Source organism: Sorghum bicolor, chromosome 10, assembly GCF_000003195.3.
Source record: "Sorghum bicolor cultivar BTx623 chromosome 10, Sorghum_bicolor_NCBIv3, whole genome shotgun sequence".
Lineage (NCBI taxonomy): Eukaryota > Viridiplantae > Streptophyta > Magnoliopsida > Poales > Poaceae > Sorghum > Sorghum bicolor.
The window spans coordinates 56,244,829-56,262,614 of NC_012879.2; the positions used below are offsets into that span (position 1 = coordinate 56,244,829).

A 17,786-nucleotide genomic window follows, 5' to 3' on the forward strand; every position below is an offset into this window, starting at 1 on the left:
TGTTGGACGCATTCCCACGTCATCATTGAGCCTGTTTGCTGATCTGAAAAGCCATGTCTAAAAAAAGAATATTGTTCGCTGATTTATTAAGAGAGGAAAGTATTATTGATAGGTAGAAAAAATACGACTTATAAGACAAGTGAACAAGTTTAAGGTAGCTCCCGCAGCGGCACGACCACCGCATGCACCGGGGTGAAGGCATGGAAGAGATTAGAGGGTAGGGAGAGAGAGAGTAGGAAGAGAGAGAGAGATGAGACCCAAAGGGAGAGCAAGAGAGGGGCTAATAAGAACACGAGTATAGAAATGCTAGGTCGGAATGGAAAGATTATTTCCGACTGATTTTAAAATTCAGTAGTGATTGGCTTGTTTCTTATGAACCAACAGTGACACACCTATCACTACTGGCTGAAAATCGTCCTACAATGATTTTTTTTTCGCGATCGGGCCATTCACCTGTATTTCATTAAGAGGAAAGAGCAGCACAAAAGTTTACAACGGCCGAGGCCGAGCCGGGCGGCGAGAGTCCACCAAAGCTCGACGGAGGCACACAACAAAGAACAGACGGGGGGGTAAACAGGGGAGAAGAAAAACAACAGCAACAAAACACTGCTGGACCTGCTACGCTTATTACATTGAAGCCAAATGCTGCGACAGCGAAGCTCCTAGGACGGAGACGGAGGTGAAACCCGCTTGAACCCAGTCATCAAGCTCCCGACAGAGGCCACCCAAGAGCTCCAACGGCCCGCGGCTGGACCTGTCAAACGTCCTGTTGTTTCGCTCTTTCCACAAAGTCCATGAAACCAGCAACACAATGGAGTCAAACTGCTCGCGCGAAGCAATATCCAATTGCTGGCGGCAGTGAAGCCACCAGGAGACCAAGGTGGTGTCCGCTGAAGGAAGAAGGTGAGCCACGCCCAGCGAACGCAGCACGAAGAACTAGAACTCCATGGCGAAAACACATCCAACGAACAGATGGTCAGAAGTCTCCGCACCTTGGGCACAGAGAATGCAGGTGTCATCCTCCTGCAGTCCATGCCTTGCTCGCCTGTCAGCCGTCCACAGCCTGCCGTGTAGAGCAAGCCAGAAGAAGAATTTCACCCGCGGTGGCGCCTTTGCCTTCGAGAGCTCCTTAGCTCCCAAGAGGGACGTTGATCCGACGAAGAACGCCCGATAGGCAGAAGAGGCGGAGTACTTGCCATCCGCACTCCAACGCCAGACAAAGCGATCCTCCTGCATTGGGTTCAAAGATACGTCGCGCAGGACGTTCCATACCCTGAGGTACTGACACAGAACCTGCACCGTAGGAGCACAGCAGCCCTTCGCTCACGGAGCGTTTCCTTCCTACCCGGGAGATTGCAGCGAACAAATCCGGGGCAAAGTGGCAGAGAGCTCCGACTGGAATCTGACCAAAAACGCGCCGAGCAACCATTACCCACCGAGACCGTCATGCTTGCCCCTGCCATTGTAGCAACGATCTTCTCTGATCTGTGCGGCAAACTTGCCCAGCCTGCACTGCTTGACGTTCTGGCAAGCCATTCCCAGCGTAGACGTAGGGCGAATCCGAAGAAGTGCAAATCGAGCACCCCAAGGCCACCAAGCCCAGATGGTCGGCAAACAATGGGCCATGCCACCTTGCATTTTCCACCCGCGACGGAGGAGGTGCCAGCCCAGAGGAAGGCGCGACGTCTTTTATCTATCTGATTAACGACCCACTTAGACAAGCAGGAGGCGATGCTTAAGTGCACTGGTATGGCTGAAAGCGTTACCTTTGTAAGCAAGGTGCGACCAACATTAGAGAGCAGCCCAGCCTTCCAAGTTGGGATTCTAGCGGCGATGGCATCGACCAGAGGCTGCTCATCCGCGTGCCTTAGGCGCTGCAGCGACAGCGGTATGCCCACATATTGTGGCAGAACCTCCTAAGTTAAGTGGCCCACCTGCACTCATCATTGTCTCAAAGACTTCTGATCGGCGTGCACGAGTTCCAAATGACTCAGGGAGTCTGTCGGGTGTCCTCGGGAAACCCGAATCATCCACGTTACATTCTTTTCAGGAATTCCCTCATTAAGCATTACAGCATTACAACATTTTCATAGATAAGATAAATCAGAGTAAAAGCGGAAAGGTTACATAACATAGATTGAAACTTAAGTCCAACGGTTACAAACCATAAGTATTTGGTACATAAAAGGTTCGGAACTTTATATTACATAAACCATAAGTCACACAACAAGTTTTACTTGCCCAAGGTCACACATCAGATTCCTCATCACTTTCCTCCACAAGAGTGAAGTAACAACGACCATCAAAAGGTTGATCAAAAGGTTCACCTGCAACATGGGTTAATAAACCCTGAGTACAAAAGTACTCAACAAGACTTAACCGACTAGAAAAGGAGGTGAAGACTCAGGTATGCAGGCTATAAGGATTCAAAGTAAGGCTTTAGCAAGGTCAAAACATTTCTTTTGCATAAAAGCTTACTAAGAGTAAAACCTACTTTCAAGTTTTAACTCAAGATCATCATTTATGACTAACCAAAACTATTATCAAACTTTCATAAGCATACCACCTCTTTCTTATATCAAAGATTCATTTGTTACTACGATGATGGTGTGAGGATTGAGGCTCCATATCCGAGGAAACACGGCGATTCGAATCGATTAAACCCAGCTGGGGATTCAGTACCACACGACATATGTAGAACTTAATCTTGCATATGTCAACCTTTTCTATAGATCCTCCCATACAAGAACGGGTCCAGCGTCACCCGAGAGTACAGTACACCACCATCCTACAGCCAATCTAGATGTTTCCCGGTCATCTCAGATCCGTAAGGTGGGTACACGCTACTCTCGCCATCTCTCCACTCCCAGTACGCGGTTAGCCGTTCTCAAGTATCAGAATAGCTATAGGTAAGGCTTACCATCGCATGTGGGCTGTACTCAAAGGTCTCAAACACAGAAGGCCATCAACGGAACGGTCGTTAATCGACACAGTTGGAGACACTACTTTAAGACTCCATTCTTAAAGCAAGTCCACCGACCGGTCTCAAGTTGAAACATTATTGACCATAAAAGTATTCCACAACAACCCTTCAAACTTTCTCATTTGAAAACCTATCTAATAAGCAGGGCTAAGCATACTAAGTATTCTCATAAAACAAGTATCAAGGTTAATATGGAAATCATCAAGGTAGATAATGCAGCAAATAGGATACACTCAACTCCTATTCACCTAATGCATCATATTAACTCAAGTGATATAAATAACTTTATGAAAATACAAGGATAGGGTTTAATGTCCGGGGCTTGCCTTGGCCGGAAGGGAAGTCTGACAACTCAGCAACACCAGATGCATCCTCAAACTCGGAAGCAACCCACTGAGGATTAGATTCCTTCGGAGCGTAGTCTACACGTAAAGGTGCATATGCATGATCAAATTGATGCTCATGACATGATAAAGACAGGTTACATGTTCTTGGATGATAACAACAAACATAACTACCTCGAGTACAATTTACCTTCATGGTAAAGAAACAAACTAATCTAGCTATCAAAGCATAGATTACTACTAAACAAATTTTAGCATCTTCATTAAGCAATGTTGTGTAGCTATCAAACAACAAAGATCATTTATATAAAATAATCCATAACCAGGGAGCATATCATGCTAAGTAACCACTGGTTGTCAATCAATCCAAAATACCACTCAAATCCTAAAGGGATTAATTATTTCTATTTCTTTTATAATTATTTTAAATAGCTTTATTATGGAACAGATCATACTTTATCAAAAAGAGTTGAAATTATTCATGAAACTAGATAATAGTAACACAAGTTCACATGTCAAATTTCATGATTTTTGGATATACCCATAAATTATTAAAAATCATGGAAGATTTATTTATTAATAAACAGAGGCAATTTATATATACATACAAACTATCATAAAATAAAATCTAAGATTTTTCCTGTGTTCTAATAAATTTATATAACCTACACAAAAATTGTCATCATTTTTGGATTAGTACATAATTTACTATTCAAATTCAAACATCAAGCATATATAAACAAAAAGGAAAAGAACACGAAAAAGAAAAAGGGTACTGTGCCGCGCTGGCGGCCTGCTTGGACTCGGCCCAAGTCGGCCCGCGAGTTCTCCCGCGTCGCGCGCGGGCGATCTCTCTCACGCGGCCACTGACGGGCGGGTCCCGCCCGTCAGAGGCGTCTTCTACCTCCCGCCATCGCTCCGGTGAGCTCCGGCTCCGCGCCGGTGAGCTCCCGGCTTCCGCGGTGGGGTGGGTTAGCATCTCCGGCTTCTCGCGCAACCCCTAGGACACACGGAACAACCTCTACTCCCTCCTAACCTTCCTGCTCACGCTCATGGCGGACGGCCGCCTCGGCCGAGCACACGCCGGCCACCACGGGCGAGTAGAGCGTGCATAGAGTAGCGCAAAAGCATTAGGAGCTCACCACGACTTCAACCGAGCAAAAAGCAGCAGCGGAGAGGGTCGGAGTGATTCTGGCCACGGGGGAGCGTCCACGGCGGCGTTTCGGCTGGTGTTGGAGAAGAACGACTCGGGTGGGCGCTATAGCAGGGTAGAGCTTGAACTCAGGGGCGCAAACGGTTGCGGGGTTCCTGGCGGAGTTGGGAGCGAAAGCTCGAGGGTTAAAAAGCTATGATGACGGTGAATTTTGGTGGTGCAGAGAGGTCGTCGGCGTTGGGTGAAAAGAAGAAAACAAGGCGGCCGCTCAGGGGGATCACCGAGGGGAATGGATGAGCACGTCTGGGCCTTGTCCACTTCACGGCGGGCTCGCGCAGCCAAGCAGCTGCGTGGCCGGGTGCGTGGCAGCGCGCGCGAGAGCGGCGCCTGCCCGCCCTGCGGCCGCAGTGGACGAGCTCGTGATCCCCATTGGATCACTGTAGCTCTCCCTTATCTCCTCTCCTTTGTTTTATGTGAAAATTGCCCAAAAGTCGAACTGAAGCCAAAGTTTTGCCAAAATAAAACTTGTTCAGAATTTTGAATGCTACAAAACATATTTAAGGGTCCAAGACTGATTTTAAATGGAAAGGGACGAAATTGAACCAAACAGTTTGAAATTCAAATCTCAAATTGGGAAAAATTCCAATTTTGAATTGGGGCAGATTAGAAATTTCAAAATTACTTTTGATTTTCCAAAACAACTTGAAAAACTCCCAACATGAAAGTTGTTCAACTTTTTGAGCCCTACAACTTTCATGTTGACCATTTTTTAAAATTCCAAATAGATTTTGAATTGGAGATTCAAATTGGAAAAGGGGACAATTTGTGGAAATCTGTATTTTCAAAATTACTTTGAATTTTGTACTGAAACTTCAAAAACTCAAAACACCAAAGTTGTACATCTTGACAAGATCTACAACTTTGCTTTGGAACTCAACTTCAAATTTGGCTTGGTTTTTGAATTGCACAAAAGGGGCAAAAACTGGGTTGAAAATCAGGGTTTCCCCCCTTAAGCTCTCGGAAACCTTTCACCCTAGGGTTTTAATCACCAACACAAGCATCCAAACACAATATAAGCACACTTTAATTCCTAACCACATTCATCCAAATTAAACTTATTTTAAGTTAATGTATCAGGGTGTGCTTAACAAATATACTATGAAATGCTCATGATGACATGATCCACTTTTAGTAACCGTAACATCGGGGATGTTACAGATATCTGCACGGAAAGGAGCCCAAGACGCATGGAAACACGCTCTGTATCGCGCCGATCATCTCCTCAGAGCACCGAATCGGGATAGCGCTGCACTTCTCGTAGTTTGCAAGTAAGCCAGAAGCGCCAGCAAACAATTCCAATATATGCTTCACACAGGCTAAGTCCTCCGACGTTGGTGACACCAGCAGCACCAGGTCATCGGCGTAAAGGGACACCCGATGCCTGATGGCCCTTCCGGGCAAGGGCGAAAGCGATCCCTGGCGAACGGCTTCACCGAATAGAGAGTTTAGGACCTCCATGACAATGACGAACAGCATCGGCGAAATGGGATCACCCTGCCTGAGGCCCCTAGCATGAGCTATCCGTCTTCCCGCAACCCCGTTAACCAAGATTTTTGTGCTTGCGGTGGAGAGTAGAATACAGATCCAGTTGATCCATCTTCTTGGGAATCCAATATGCTGCAAGACTTCGATTAGGAATGGCCAGGCCACAGAATCAAAAGCCTTGGCGATGTCCACTTTGAGCAGCACTGCCGGGATTCTTCTAGTGTGCAACTAGCGGCAAGAGAGCTGCACTGTCCTGAAATTGTCATGAATAGATCGTCCCGAGATGAACGCGCTTTGGTTTGGGGCCACAATGCCTGGTAACTTTGGAGCGAGGCGACGTGCCAGGCACTTGGAGAAAAGCTTGCTGAAACTGTGCATCAGGCTGATTGGCCGATAATCCTTGAGACGAGTTGGTGCATTGTTCTTTCGGAGGAGCACCATCAGTGCCCCGTTTAGAAGGAAGAAGCTCCTTGAATCAAGCGACCAGAGGGCATGGAAGGCATTCATGATGTCTGTCTTGATGACCGGCCAAGCTCCCTTAAAGAAGTCAGCCGGAAAACCATCAGGTCCCGGCGCCCGATCAGCAGGAAGGTCCCTGACTGTTGCCCAGACCTCGTCTTCCGAGAAACAACCATCGATGCCAGCCAAGTCAATATGTGGAAGTATGCTGTTCTATAGCAACAATGCATGATTTAACCTAATATGATATGCATGCAACGGCACAATTTCGATTGGAAACTTTTATACTCTATCACATATGAGAGATTTATTAGATTTTTTATCGCGATCGTGCTTAAATGAGCCTGTATTTCATTATTAAGAGCGTAGATATTTATTAGATATGGTTCCAAAATTATATACTGAATTTTGTATTGTACAGTCTAGCAAAAAAAATGTTAGGCATTTTCTTGGTCAGGGACTATAAGAAATTTAAATCTTACCGCAGGATCCATGCACGTATTGAATGAAAAATATGGAAGGTGTATTTTCTACTCTATTTTAAACGCCAAAGGAATTTGCGGCTTAACTGTACCCATCCATCCATCCATCCATTTGCTTCCTTGCGTGTCAGGATGAGGCCCGATCGAAGCGTCGTCGTCGCGGGGAGTCAGCAGTGGCATTTCAGAGGGCGCATAACTGTACAAAAATGGAAACAGGGCAGCTCGTACAGGGACTGCAATAACGCCGCGACATCGCATGGGGGCGCCGGTTGCCGAGTGGGGTGTGGGTGTGGGTGTGGCTGTGGTGTGGTGTGGGTGTGGCTGTGGTGTGGTGTGTGGCCGTCAGCCTGATCATGCACTGCAATCCCGGCACTTCGCTCGCTTTTTTCAAAGGCTGATGCTTCTGTGTTGGCTACTCACGTCAATTCGAGTAGCTAGCCCTAGCTAGGTCCTGCAAGCTAGCTAGGGCTAGAGAGCAGTGCTAGGAGTAGGCCCTCTGTTTTGTCTTCGCTCAGCTCAGGGCCTTGTGCTGGCTGCAGGCCGCAGCAGGCGAACCCTGCGCACAAGTACTGACTGCTCCGTCGATTTCTCTCTCGCGCGCGCTTGGCCTGAGCAAAAGGAATCTGGGCCTTGTTTAGTTCTCAGAAAATTTTGCAAAATTTTTCACATTCTCCGTCACATCGAATCTTTAGACGTATGCATGGAGTATTAAATATAGACGAAAATAAAAACTAATTGCACAGTTTGGTCGGAATTGACGAAACGAATCTTTTGAGCCTAGTTAGTCCATGATTGGACAATATTTGTCAAATACAAACGAAAGTGCTACAGTGTCGATTTTGCAAAATTTTTCGGAACTAAACAAGGCCCTGGCTGGAGCAAGGGCAACTAGCCGCGCGCAAGGGCAACTGGCCGCAAGGGCATCCGCGCGGCAGCGAGGGATTTCCGTGGGCATTGGCAGGATCCGATCCAGCCAACAGGTACTACTACTACTGCTCCAGTGTTCCTTCGCATACTACAGTACTAAACTCATGTGCATTCCCCATAAGAGATTCCTCCGTTCCACTGTGCATTGCCAAAAATAGTCCTGTACATACATGGTTCACTATTGGTTCACTATTGCCAAAAATATTTCATGTGTCTCCTGATCTCTTTGCATGCATATGTAGTATACAAGCTAGTTAAATTGGGACACATGAAATACATTAGTTTTGTGGTTTCATTTGAGAGCTATGCATGGAAATTTCTGCATGCGCGCTTCATGCTAATTTTGGGGTACATATATATAGCTAGCTCATCTTTCTTCTGTGATTCCATGAAGTTCTAAATCTTCTGGTACAGTTGAAGACGAGCTAACTATAGCTTGATTTCTGAAACTAAAGAGCACTGGAATTACTTCAACCTAAAGAGTTTTTAAGCAAGCTTAAAATTGTATATTTGGTTCTATGGGTTGATCCACATATATCTCCACTTCATTTCTCGTAAACGTAATGAATACTCTATCTTGTATAATTGGGTCTGATCGGTTGCATTCTTTCTAGCTGCAGCTGCAGTACTACCACAGAATTGATTTAGAATTGATTTGTAGCAATGAGAACTTTTTTAATAGAGACAGTTCAATCAAGAGCCATATGCCCATATCTATAGAGCATTAGAGCATCTACAGCCGCCTCTAAAAATCCTGGCTGTAGTAGCGAGTAGCCGTAGCTGGAGAGTACAACCGATAACTGGCTAAATGAGAAATCATGTCAATTCATGAGATGGTACACTAAAATAGACCCAAACCACGAATCCCATTGAGTATTGTTTTACCTGGTTTTAGTTTGCACTGATATCCATCAAAACTAATCAAACCAGCTCAATTCCCAGTCACTCATCACTTCTTTCTTCAAGTTTAATTACCGCCAAGATTCATATCTATTGAAACTTTGAAGTAAATATTTTCTTATAGTAAAAGTTTAAAACACATACAAGTGTTAATTAATTCTAGAGCAAGCACACATGATACTATATGGATGCTGGATTCGATTAAAAGAGATTATGAAATGTGTGATTTAACTCATTCCAGCATCTTGCACAGAGAGTGTACGTACATGTCATGCATGACTCTTGTATGGTTTTTTGGCCTATGATATAGTATCGCTTTTTCTTTTGACCAACAGTATGATCTGTGAATGTTAATTTCCTTGAAAAAACATAGGTTGGTAGTATATGCATACCTTGCGAACACATGAACACGTATGAACTTCATCAGCTGATTTGATGACAAGACAAGAGATAAAATAAGCACATGAATACATGAGCAAATTTAATTGGCCTACATGCTAGTACGTACTAGTGTAGTATCACTGTCCAAGAAACCACACTCCACAAAGCCAGAGTCTGCAGACAAGACATCGCTCTTGCATGGTCCATTATAGATTGCAAATACTTGTGCAGAAAGCAAGTTTAAATGTTCAAAAAACTAATAATCCCCCCACACATAAATCATGAAATCACACACTTAATAGTACTTAAGGAACATATATATGAAAGAGTCTTTCAGAAAGACACGCCTCAAACTAGTAGACTTACCAGCAGCCTTCGCTAACATGCTCTAGGAAAACACCAAATTTCATGGTGTTCACCTCACAACGCAGAGACCGGCGGGATGATTTCCGTCATCTAGAAATTGCATACACGATCGATGCTAGTAATTAACCGACCGATGATCGATCGACGAGCTAGCCCTGCATCCCATGCAAAAAGGCCGCCGGCGCCGTGGCGTCCAGGAGGCCGATGGCCGGCGTCGCCAGGCGTGGCTCGTAAGCGAACACCCTGAACCCGGCACCTCCCGCGGCGATCCCCCCGGCGTACGGCGGGTACGGGCACGGCGGCGCCCACCGCCACTCGTCGCGGCGCGAGTCGAACACGAGCACGGGGATCGCGGGCCCGCGTGGCGCCAGCACCACGAAGTCGCCGTGCGCCGCGCACTCGAACCCGCGCCCGCCCTCGGCCGCCGCAAACTGTGCGTGCACGTCGGGCGGCATCCGCGCCATCTCGGTCCACGCCCCGCTGCCGCCGTTGCTCCCGCCGCGCAGCGTCCACACGCGCACGCTCCGTGGCACGCTGAGGCGGCTCTTCTCGACGGCGGAGACCAGCGCCACCCTCGCCTCGCGCTCCCTCCCGCCGCCGAACTCCACGAGCGCCGGCGACCGCAGGAACCTCCTCATCGGCGGCTGCACCTTGCTCCAGACGTTGGTCGCCACGTCGAACACAAGCACCGCGAACGGCGACGAGCTCATGCAGTAGAACCTGTGCAACAGGAAATCAGTAGAGCTTGCATCCAGTCAGTTGTTTGATCTCATGTCGTGTGTTCATGTGTATGCATCTGCATGGACAGATTCCGCGCGCGCGCGCACACGTGCGCGTGCGCTTCAGGCTTTAATTACCTTCCGGAGGCGAAAGCCATGCCGGCGCGAGGGTCGAGGGAGGAGAGGCGGGGCAGGATGGAACTCGGGGCCCAGAAACCGGAGGGTGGGACGGAGGCGGCATCGGCGACGAACGTGTCGGCGGAGATGTTCTTGACCGCGAAGGGGGACACAAGGTCGTCGCCGGCGATGACGGCGATGAAGGAGGTGGGTCCGGCGGCGAGGCCGACGGTGGGGGAGAGGCGCGCGGTGGGGCAGAGCGGCAGCGGCGCGAGGAGGCGCGTGATGGGGTTGGCGAGGAGCAGCGTCTTGTGGCCGGACGCGTCCGACAGGAACGCGAGCAGGCCCGCGGACGCGGCCGCCGGGGAGAACGCCTGGTGGCCAGCGCCGGGCGCCGCGGGCAGCGGCAGCGGGAGGCGGGACCAGGAGGGCGCCTCCGGCCTGGTGGGGTCGAGCAGGAGGAGGTACCCCGCGGAAGGGACGGCGAAGGCGAAGAAGGGGAGGTGCGGGGAGAGGAGGAGGTGGGAGTGGAGGAACGGCGACGAGTAGATGAGGTTGCAGAAGCGGCGGCAGGCGGCCCGGAGGCGGAGGAAGGACGGCGTCGGTAGGCACGCCAGCACGCGGTCCACCAGCGGCTGCGGCAGTCGGCCCCACACGCGGGGGTCCATGTCCACCGCCTCAGACGAGGAGGACGACGACGGCGAGTGGAGGCGCGGAAGCAGGAACTGAGGGTGGTGGTGCATCATGCTGCCCTACACGCTCGCTCTCCCTCTTCTCCCGGATCGATCGGATCGGATCGGATCGGAGTACGAGGGAGCTTGGGGAGAAACTAGCTAGCGACTACTCGATCTGCAGGTGTGAAGCTCCGTGTGGACTGGAAGCAGCCATGAAGTAGAAGTAGCTGGAGAGAGGAAGTAGCAAATGATATGCAGCAGGATGCTGAGGGGGATTTCATGTGAGGCCTGCAAGGTTGCAGCAGGGCAAGCGGGCACAAAAGCTGGTTGGAACGGAATCGAATATGATTGAGATCCCTCAGCATTCTTCTCTTCTAAATTCGACCAATAATACTCTTTTGCTGTAAACTTTTGTCCATGATGATAGCTGGGCTAGCCATTTTTTTACCACAGCTGGGCTAGCCATTGAGCGCCTATTTGGACGATGGAGGTGTGATGACAAAATTACTTTAGCTTATTTGCTAAATCTATCAACCATTTAATAGTATTTTTTTTTATAGTAAATCAATAAATAGTACTTTCAACGATGGCTTATCAGCCAAGCGAATAGGCTAGTCCGATTTTAAACACGATTGGTTGCCTCTATATACAATGGCTATCCTGATCTATTAGGGATTTTGGGATCCTCCACTGACAGGTGAGGCCCATTTTTGTCTGTTTTTTTTCTTTTCCTCTGACCGCATCGAATTTCCGCCCCAAGAGCCACGTCTGAATTTCAGCCCCTTGCCCCGCACTCGCCTGCTTGGTTCGGACTCAGCCGCAGGGCCAAAATCGCCGGCATGGTCTGCGCCTCCTCAGCTGCACCTCGGTAAGGGACGAAGGTATACTATCCCTAGGGTGCAGATGCACCGCTCCAAATTTAAAAAAAATAGTACTCTCTCCGTCCCATAAAAAAGTACAATTTTAGCAATAAATCTGGACACCATATATGTCCAGGTTCATTACTAGAATTGCGTTTATTTATGGGATGGAGAGAGTAGTTATTTCACCATATATGCACCATTTCTAATACAAACATATGCATCCTCAAGGCAAGTGCATCACCCTTCAATTTGCTCTAGCTTGAGTGCTTCACCACTGACCACGGAGGCGGGGTCACTCGATCGCTCAGGGTACCGCCTATCGGCTGCTCGGGTTTGCTGCTCTCCTGCTCGGACTCCTCGCCCCTCGGGATGGCTGGTCAGCCGCAGCTCGGGGTTGGGCTGTTGTTCGCTATCGCGGCACATCTCGCCCATGACTGGAGCCTCGCCTGCGGCCACGACCGCGATCGAAGCTGTCGCTAGCGACTCGAGCCTAGCCCGACTTGAGCCCTTGCCCGCGACCCCTTCCATGATGGCATACCTCCTCTCCTCTCCTTTTTGCGAGCGAGCCGCTCATCCCATCTAGGGCATCCCCATTTGTGAATTTTTTAGAAATGAAGTCGCCCCTCTTCTTACGGGAATATTCCTAGGTGGGACATCCTCACCTCTACTCTCCTCCCAACCAAACACTCATTCTGGAGCCATCTCATCTCATCCCACCTCGTCCCAACAACCAAACGGTACTGATCCATACTAGTGCCTACTGCCTCTAACTTATGACCTCTATGAAAAATTTTAGTCTTTGGATTCCATCTTTTTCAATGACAATCTTTTAGCACACAACTCATAATATGAATAGTCACACATGACAACCGCAGATGACCTTGGAGTGTATGCATGAGACTAACTCTTAATCAAAAGATAGTTTTTATCTCTTTTCTACTAAAATATGAAATAATATGCTTAGAGCTAGCTGATAATTTACCATTAAAGGTGTTCTAAAGTTATCAAACTTTAGATAGCTTGACTAAGTATGTAACTAGAATTGCTTTCTTTCACAGCGGGGTTGTAATTTTTAACATTTGTTGGCAACCTTTAATTTGCAAATTCCTACTAGAAGTTAGCACATGTCCTGTTTTGGGAAGGTTTCTTCATAGAAAATGGCTATATTTTTGCACCATAGCAAGAAACATTTTTTTCTCTCTTCGGAGTTGATGGCGCCCATTTCTAGCTTCACCCGGCTCCTGTTCCTATAAAGAAAGATAGTTTTTTCGTCCTTAAGGGTGTGCTCTTAGCACATGGATCATTGGATTTGCATTGAGATACGTGTGTGCACATTTCCCAAATCACATGGACTACTAGATTTGTATTAAGAAGTCAGTGTAGATTTCCTTTGAGAAGTGTGTACGCATGTATTTCAATATGAATTCAGTGGTTCATGTGCTAAGAGCACATGCCCTTAGGGGCACATTTTACCGTGTGTTTGGTTGGGGTTGGGTTGGATCCAACCCAGTTGTTGGGGACGGAGCCAACCCGTCTAGTGTTTGGTTGCACTTCTGATTTTGGGGACGGAGTCAACCCGTCCAATGTTTGGTTGAAGGAATTGGAAACACGGGTTGGGGACGAGCAGGGTCTGTTGCGCCTGCGGTTTGGGGTCCCCGCGCGGGACCCACTCAAATCTAGCTGGAGCGGCTCCGTCCGCCAGATTTTGACGGACGAGTCCAACCCGCATCTGAGGAGAATATTCCACCTTAGAGCCAACCCAACCCTCTCATCCTCCAACCAAACAGCCATGAGAACGTCGCTCCGACCTGGCTCGCCCTGATCTCCAACCAAACACACGGTTAGTTTCTCCAAAAAGAAGCCCTACCACCCTTCAGGCCCTCTTTGTAACACAGGATTGTAAAAACATAGAAACAGAAAAAAAAAATACAGGAACTTTGCATGAATACACTTGCAAAACGAAGAATAAAAAATAAGGAAAAACTATCTAGGTAGATGTTGGATGGGCATTGGAAATTCATAGGAATATGAATTGTATAATCTCCCATCGTGTGATGTGAATGCTTGTCCTGAAGCTCCTCATTTCTTTATGATGATATCTGTGATTTGGGTCTTGATTTGCGTCGTTCTGAGGTAAGCCGGCCATGGAACAAAGAGGTAAGCCAATTCTTTTGGCTGAAAAGCTATGCTAGTATTATTCACTGATTTTTTCTGAGAGAAAAATATTATTGAATGAATAGTAGATTCAGCAAATAAACCTAAACCGATGTTTTTTTTTTTTTTTGCAGCTTTTCACGTGAAATAGTAAGGTGTTGCTAGAATGTTTGCTATAGATTTCTAATGGCGCAATCCTATGAACCGCCTTGTTTAGTTCACCAAAAACCATTTTTTTTTAAGATTCTCCGTCGTATCGAATCTTGCAACACATGCATAGAGCACTAAATATAGACGAAAATAAAAACTAATTACACAGTTTATATGTAAATCGCGAGATGAATCTTTTAAGCTTAGTTACTCCATAATTGGACAATGTTTGTCAAATAAAAACGAAAGTGCTAGTCAAAAAATCAAAAAAAATTCGGAACTAAACAACGCCAAAATTAAGAGTGTTGTAGTGTTGAATCGTCTGTAGGGCCGGAGTCCTCCATTTTTCTCACGAAATTCCAATAAACCAATGGTGGCCTTACTAATTCTTTCTAATTAGAGTAATTATAGAAATGTGGATCTAAAAGAGCCCACAGTAGTGGTAGCATTCGCATATCGAATCTTGCAACACATGCATAGAGCACTAAATATAGACGAAAATAAAAAAACTAATTGCACAGTTTATCTGTAAATTACGAGATGAATCTTTTAAGCTTAGTTACTCCATAATTGGACAATGTTTGTCAAATAAAAACGAAAGTGCTATAGTCCAAAAATCAAAAAAAATCGGAACTAAACAACGCCCAAATTAAGAGTGCTGTAGTGTTGAATCGTCTGTAGGGCCAGAGTCCTCCATTTTTCTCACGAAATTCCAATAAACTAATGGTGGCCTTACTAATTCTTTCTAATTAGAGTAATTAGAAATGTGGATCTAAAAAAGCCCACAGTAGTGGTAGCATTATTGTAGCAGCTAGGGCTGCGCATATCGAATCTTGCAACACATACATATAGCACTAAATATAGACGAAGGATTTTAGCAGTCGGCAAAGAAAATGTTTGCCGACTGCCCTACCTTTGGCAAAGAAAATGTTTGCCAACTGTCCTATCTTTAGCAGGTGGCAAAGGATTTTAGCAGTAGCCCAGTTTTCGTGTAGTGGCTAGGGCTGCGCAGGTGTGCCGGTGTGATGTCTAGCTAGTCCTTGCAGGGCCTAGGGCTAGCTACTCGAATTGACGTGAGTAGCCAACACAGAAGCATCAGTCTTTCAAAAAAGCGAGCGGAGTGCCGGGATTGCAGAGAACGTGAGTGCATGCGTTCGTCTGTGAAAACTCAAGTTGACGGCCACACCACACCACACCACAGCGGCCAAGCTCACCCGGCACCCGGCACCCGGCACCGGCGCCCCCCGGCCTGTCGACATGTCGCCCAAAGCATCATGCGATTTGTCTGTTACCATTCCCATTCTCGCGTCGCTGTCGCGGCGTTGCGTCCCTGTGCTGCCCTGTTTCTATTTTTGTACAGTCATGCTCCCTTTCTGAAATGCCGCTTGCACATCATCGTCTACGACGTAGCTCGCTCGGCAGACTCCTGCGACGACGCTCCGGGCCTGATCCTGACATGCACAAGCAAATGGATGATGCATGGATAGATGGATGGGTACAGTTCGTGCCTGTTGTCAGCCCTGAGATTTGTTTAGTACTACTGTGCACGCTAGGGAGAGAGTAGGGAAATTAAACCGCAAATTTGTTTTGTGTTGAAAATAGACTAGGAAAATACACCTTCCACCTTTTTCATTCAATATATACGTGGATGGATCGTAGAGTAAGATATTTCTTATAGTCTCTGACCCAACAAATGCCTAACAATTTCTACTAGATTATATTATCATACAAAATTCAGTATTTTGTAATCATATTCGATACAAATGTGCCTGCCGTTGCATGCACATCATATATATTAGGTTAAACCACGGACCCACCGCTAGAATGGACAATCACTGCTCTCGGTTTTCTTTTGTTTTGTATCTTGATTTTTTTTCAATAAATATGCTGTAGGGGTACAAACCCTTCCAGTTTTCCTAAAAAAAACTGCTAGATGATTTTAAACTGATATAGTGATAGATGTATCATTGTCGACTCATAAGTAACAAGCTAAGTCAATCACCGTTGAGTTTTTAAAATCAACCGAAAATAATCCCTCGATGTGGGCTAAAATTTCTATTCAACGCATTTAACCTAGTATCCGATTCACGTCTGCGTCCTTATTAGCCCGGCCCTCGATCTCTCACTCTCCCTCCGGCCTCATCTAACTATCTATCTCTCCATGCACCTCCCCAAGATGGATCTCCCTCCTCTCCTCCTCTACCCTCTAAGGCCATCCTCGGTGAGGGTTTTATGACTCAGTTTTCAACACATTCATAGTTTAGAAACAGTATAGAAGAGTTTTATCCCTATAAAACTCTCTATTCCTATACAACTCTTATCACCTCTCTCTTTATTAATATAGTATGACATTAGCATATTTAATGACTATAAAACTATAATAAAACATCATTGAGACTGGTCTAATCTCTTCCTTATTACCTCACCCTGGTGCATGACCCGCCGCAACCGCTAGCTACTAATAGCAATGGCATAGGATTAGGCCCTGTTTAGATTGGAGATGAAAAATTTTTGGGTGTCACATCGGATGTGTCGGAAGCTAGGATGTCGGGAGGGGTTTTTAGAAACTAATAAAAAACAAATTACATAGCTCGTCTGGAAACTTCAAGACAAATCTATTAAGCATAATTAATCTGTTATTAGCACATGTGGATTATTGTAGCACTTAAGGCTAATCATAGACTAACTAGGCTTAAAAGATTCATCCCGCGATTTTAAACCAAACTGTGTAATTAATTTATTTTTTATCTATATTTAATGTTCCATGTATGTGTCTAAAAATTTGATGAGATAGATGGAATTTTTTAGGTGGAGAGGCCTTAATGGGCCTAGCATCGGTGATGTGGCTCAACAGTGATTGGCCATAGTGCGGGCGTGTGCGGCAAGAACAATTTCTGAATTGTTTTCTAAGGCCTTGTTTAGTTCACACCGAAAACCAAAAAGTTTTCAAGATTCTCTGTCACATCGAATTTTTCAGCATATGCATGAAGCATTAAATATAGACGAAAATAAAAACTAATTGCACAGTTTACCTGTAAATCGCGAGACGAACTTTTTGATCCTGATTATTCTATAATTGGACAATATTTACCACAAACAAACGAAAGTGCTACAGTAGTGAAATCCAAAAAAATTTCGCATCTAAACAAGGCCCAAGTACTTGGAAACGGGGCATGTAACCTTAGATTCTCAGTATGGTATGTTCATTAGTTATTCCAAAATATGTCCTATACCGCTATACGCATATAGTTATTCCACCACACCACACATTCATCGTCACTTAGACATACTATAGCTGTGCCAACATGCATGTCATCGTATAGCTGCACTTCTTCACTACCAGCCTACGATTCATTAGATGTAGCTAGCTAGCTGCAAGTAGTCCTGCAACCTAGCAGCTGCTACGCTGCGTGTGAGATACAGATACTGACAACACTAATAACGTATACGTACGTACTACATGTCTTCCATCCGGATCCCTGGATACCGGCACGTACGTACATACGCATGCCATGATATTTGAATCTGATATCTTTTGCTTGGCCTAGCTTCTTTGTCGCAGCACGTAT

At 46.3% G+C, this 17,786-nt stretch overlaps 1 protein-coding gene across 1 annotated transcript; it reads right to left on the reverse strand.

Annotated features, from left to right (window-relative positions):
• On the reverse strand, window positions 9,388–11,322 carry LOC8069394 (protein UNUSUAL FLORAL ORGANS). The gene is made up of 2 exons (XM_002438766.2): window positions 10,398–11,322; window positions 9,388–10,260 (listed from the first exon to the last, which is right to left on the reverse strand). The coding sequence occupies exons 1-2, from the start codon at window positions 11,120–11,122 to the stop codon at window positions 9,690–9,692; spliced, it is 1,296 nt and encodes a 431-aa protein (XP_002438811.2). The 5' UTR covers window positions 11,123–11,322; the 3' UTR covers window positions 9,388–9,689.

Coding starts and splice junctions, on each gene's coding strand:
- LOC8069394 (XM_002438766.2), bottom strand. CDS start 11,122: ATGATGCACCACCACCCTCAGTTCCTGCTTCCGCGCCTCCACTCGCCG. Junction 10,261..10,397: donor ATGGCTTTCGCCTCCGGAAG/GTAATTAAAGCC, acceptor CCTGTTGCACAG/GTTCTACTGCATGAGCTCGT.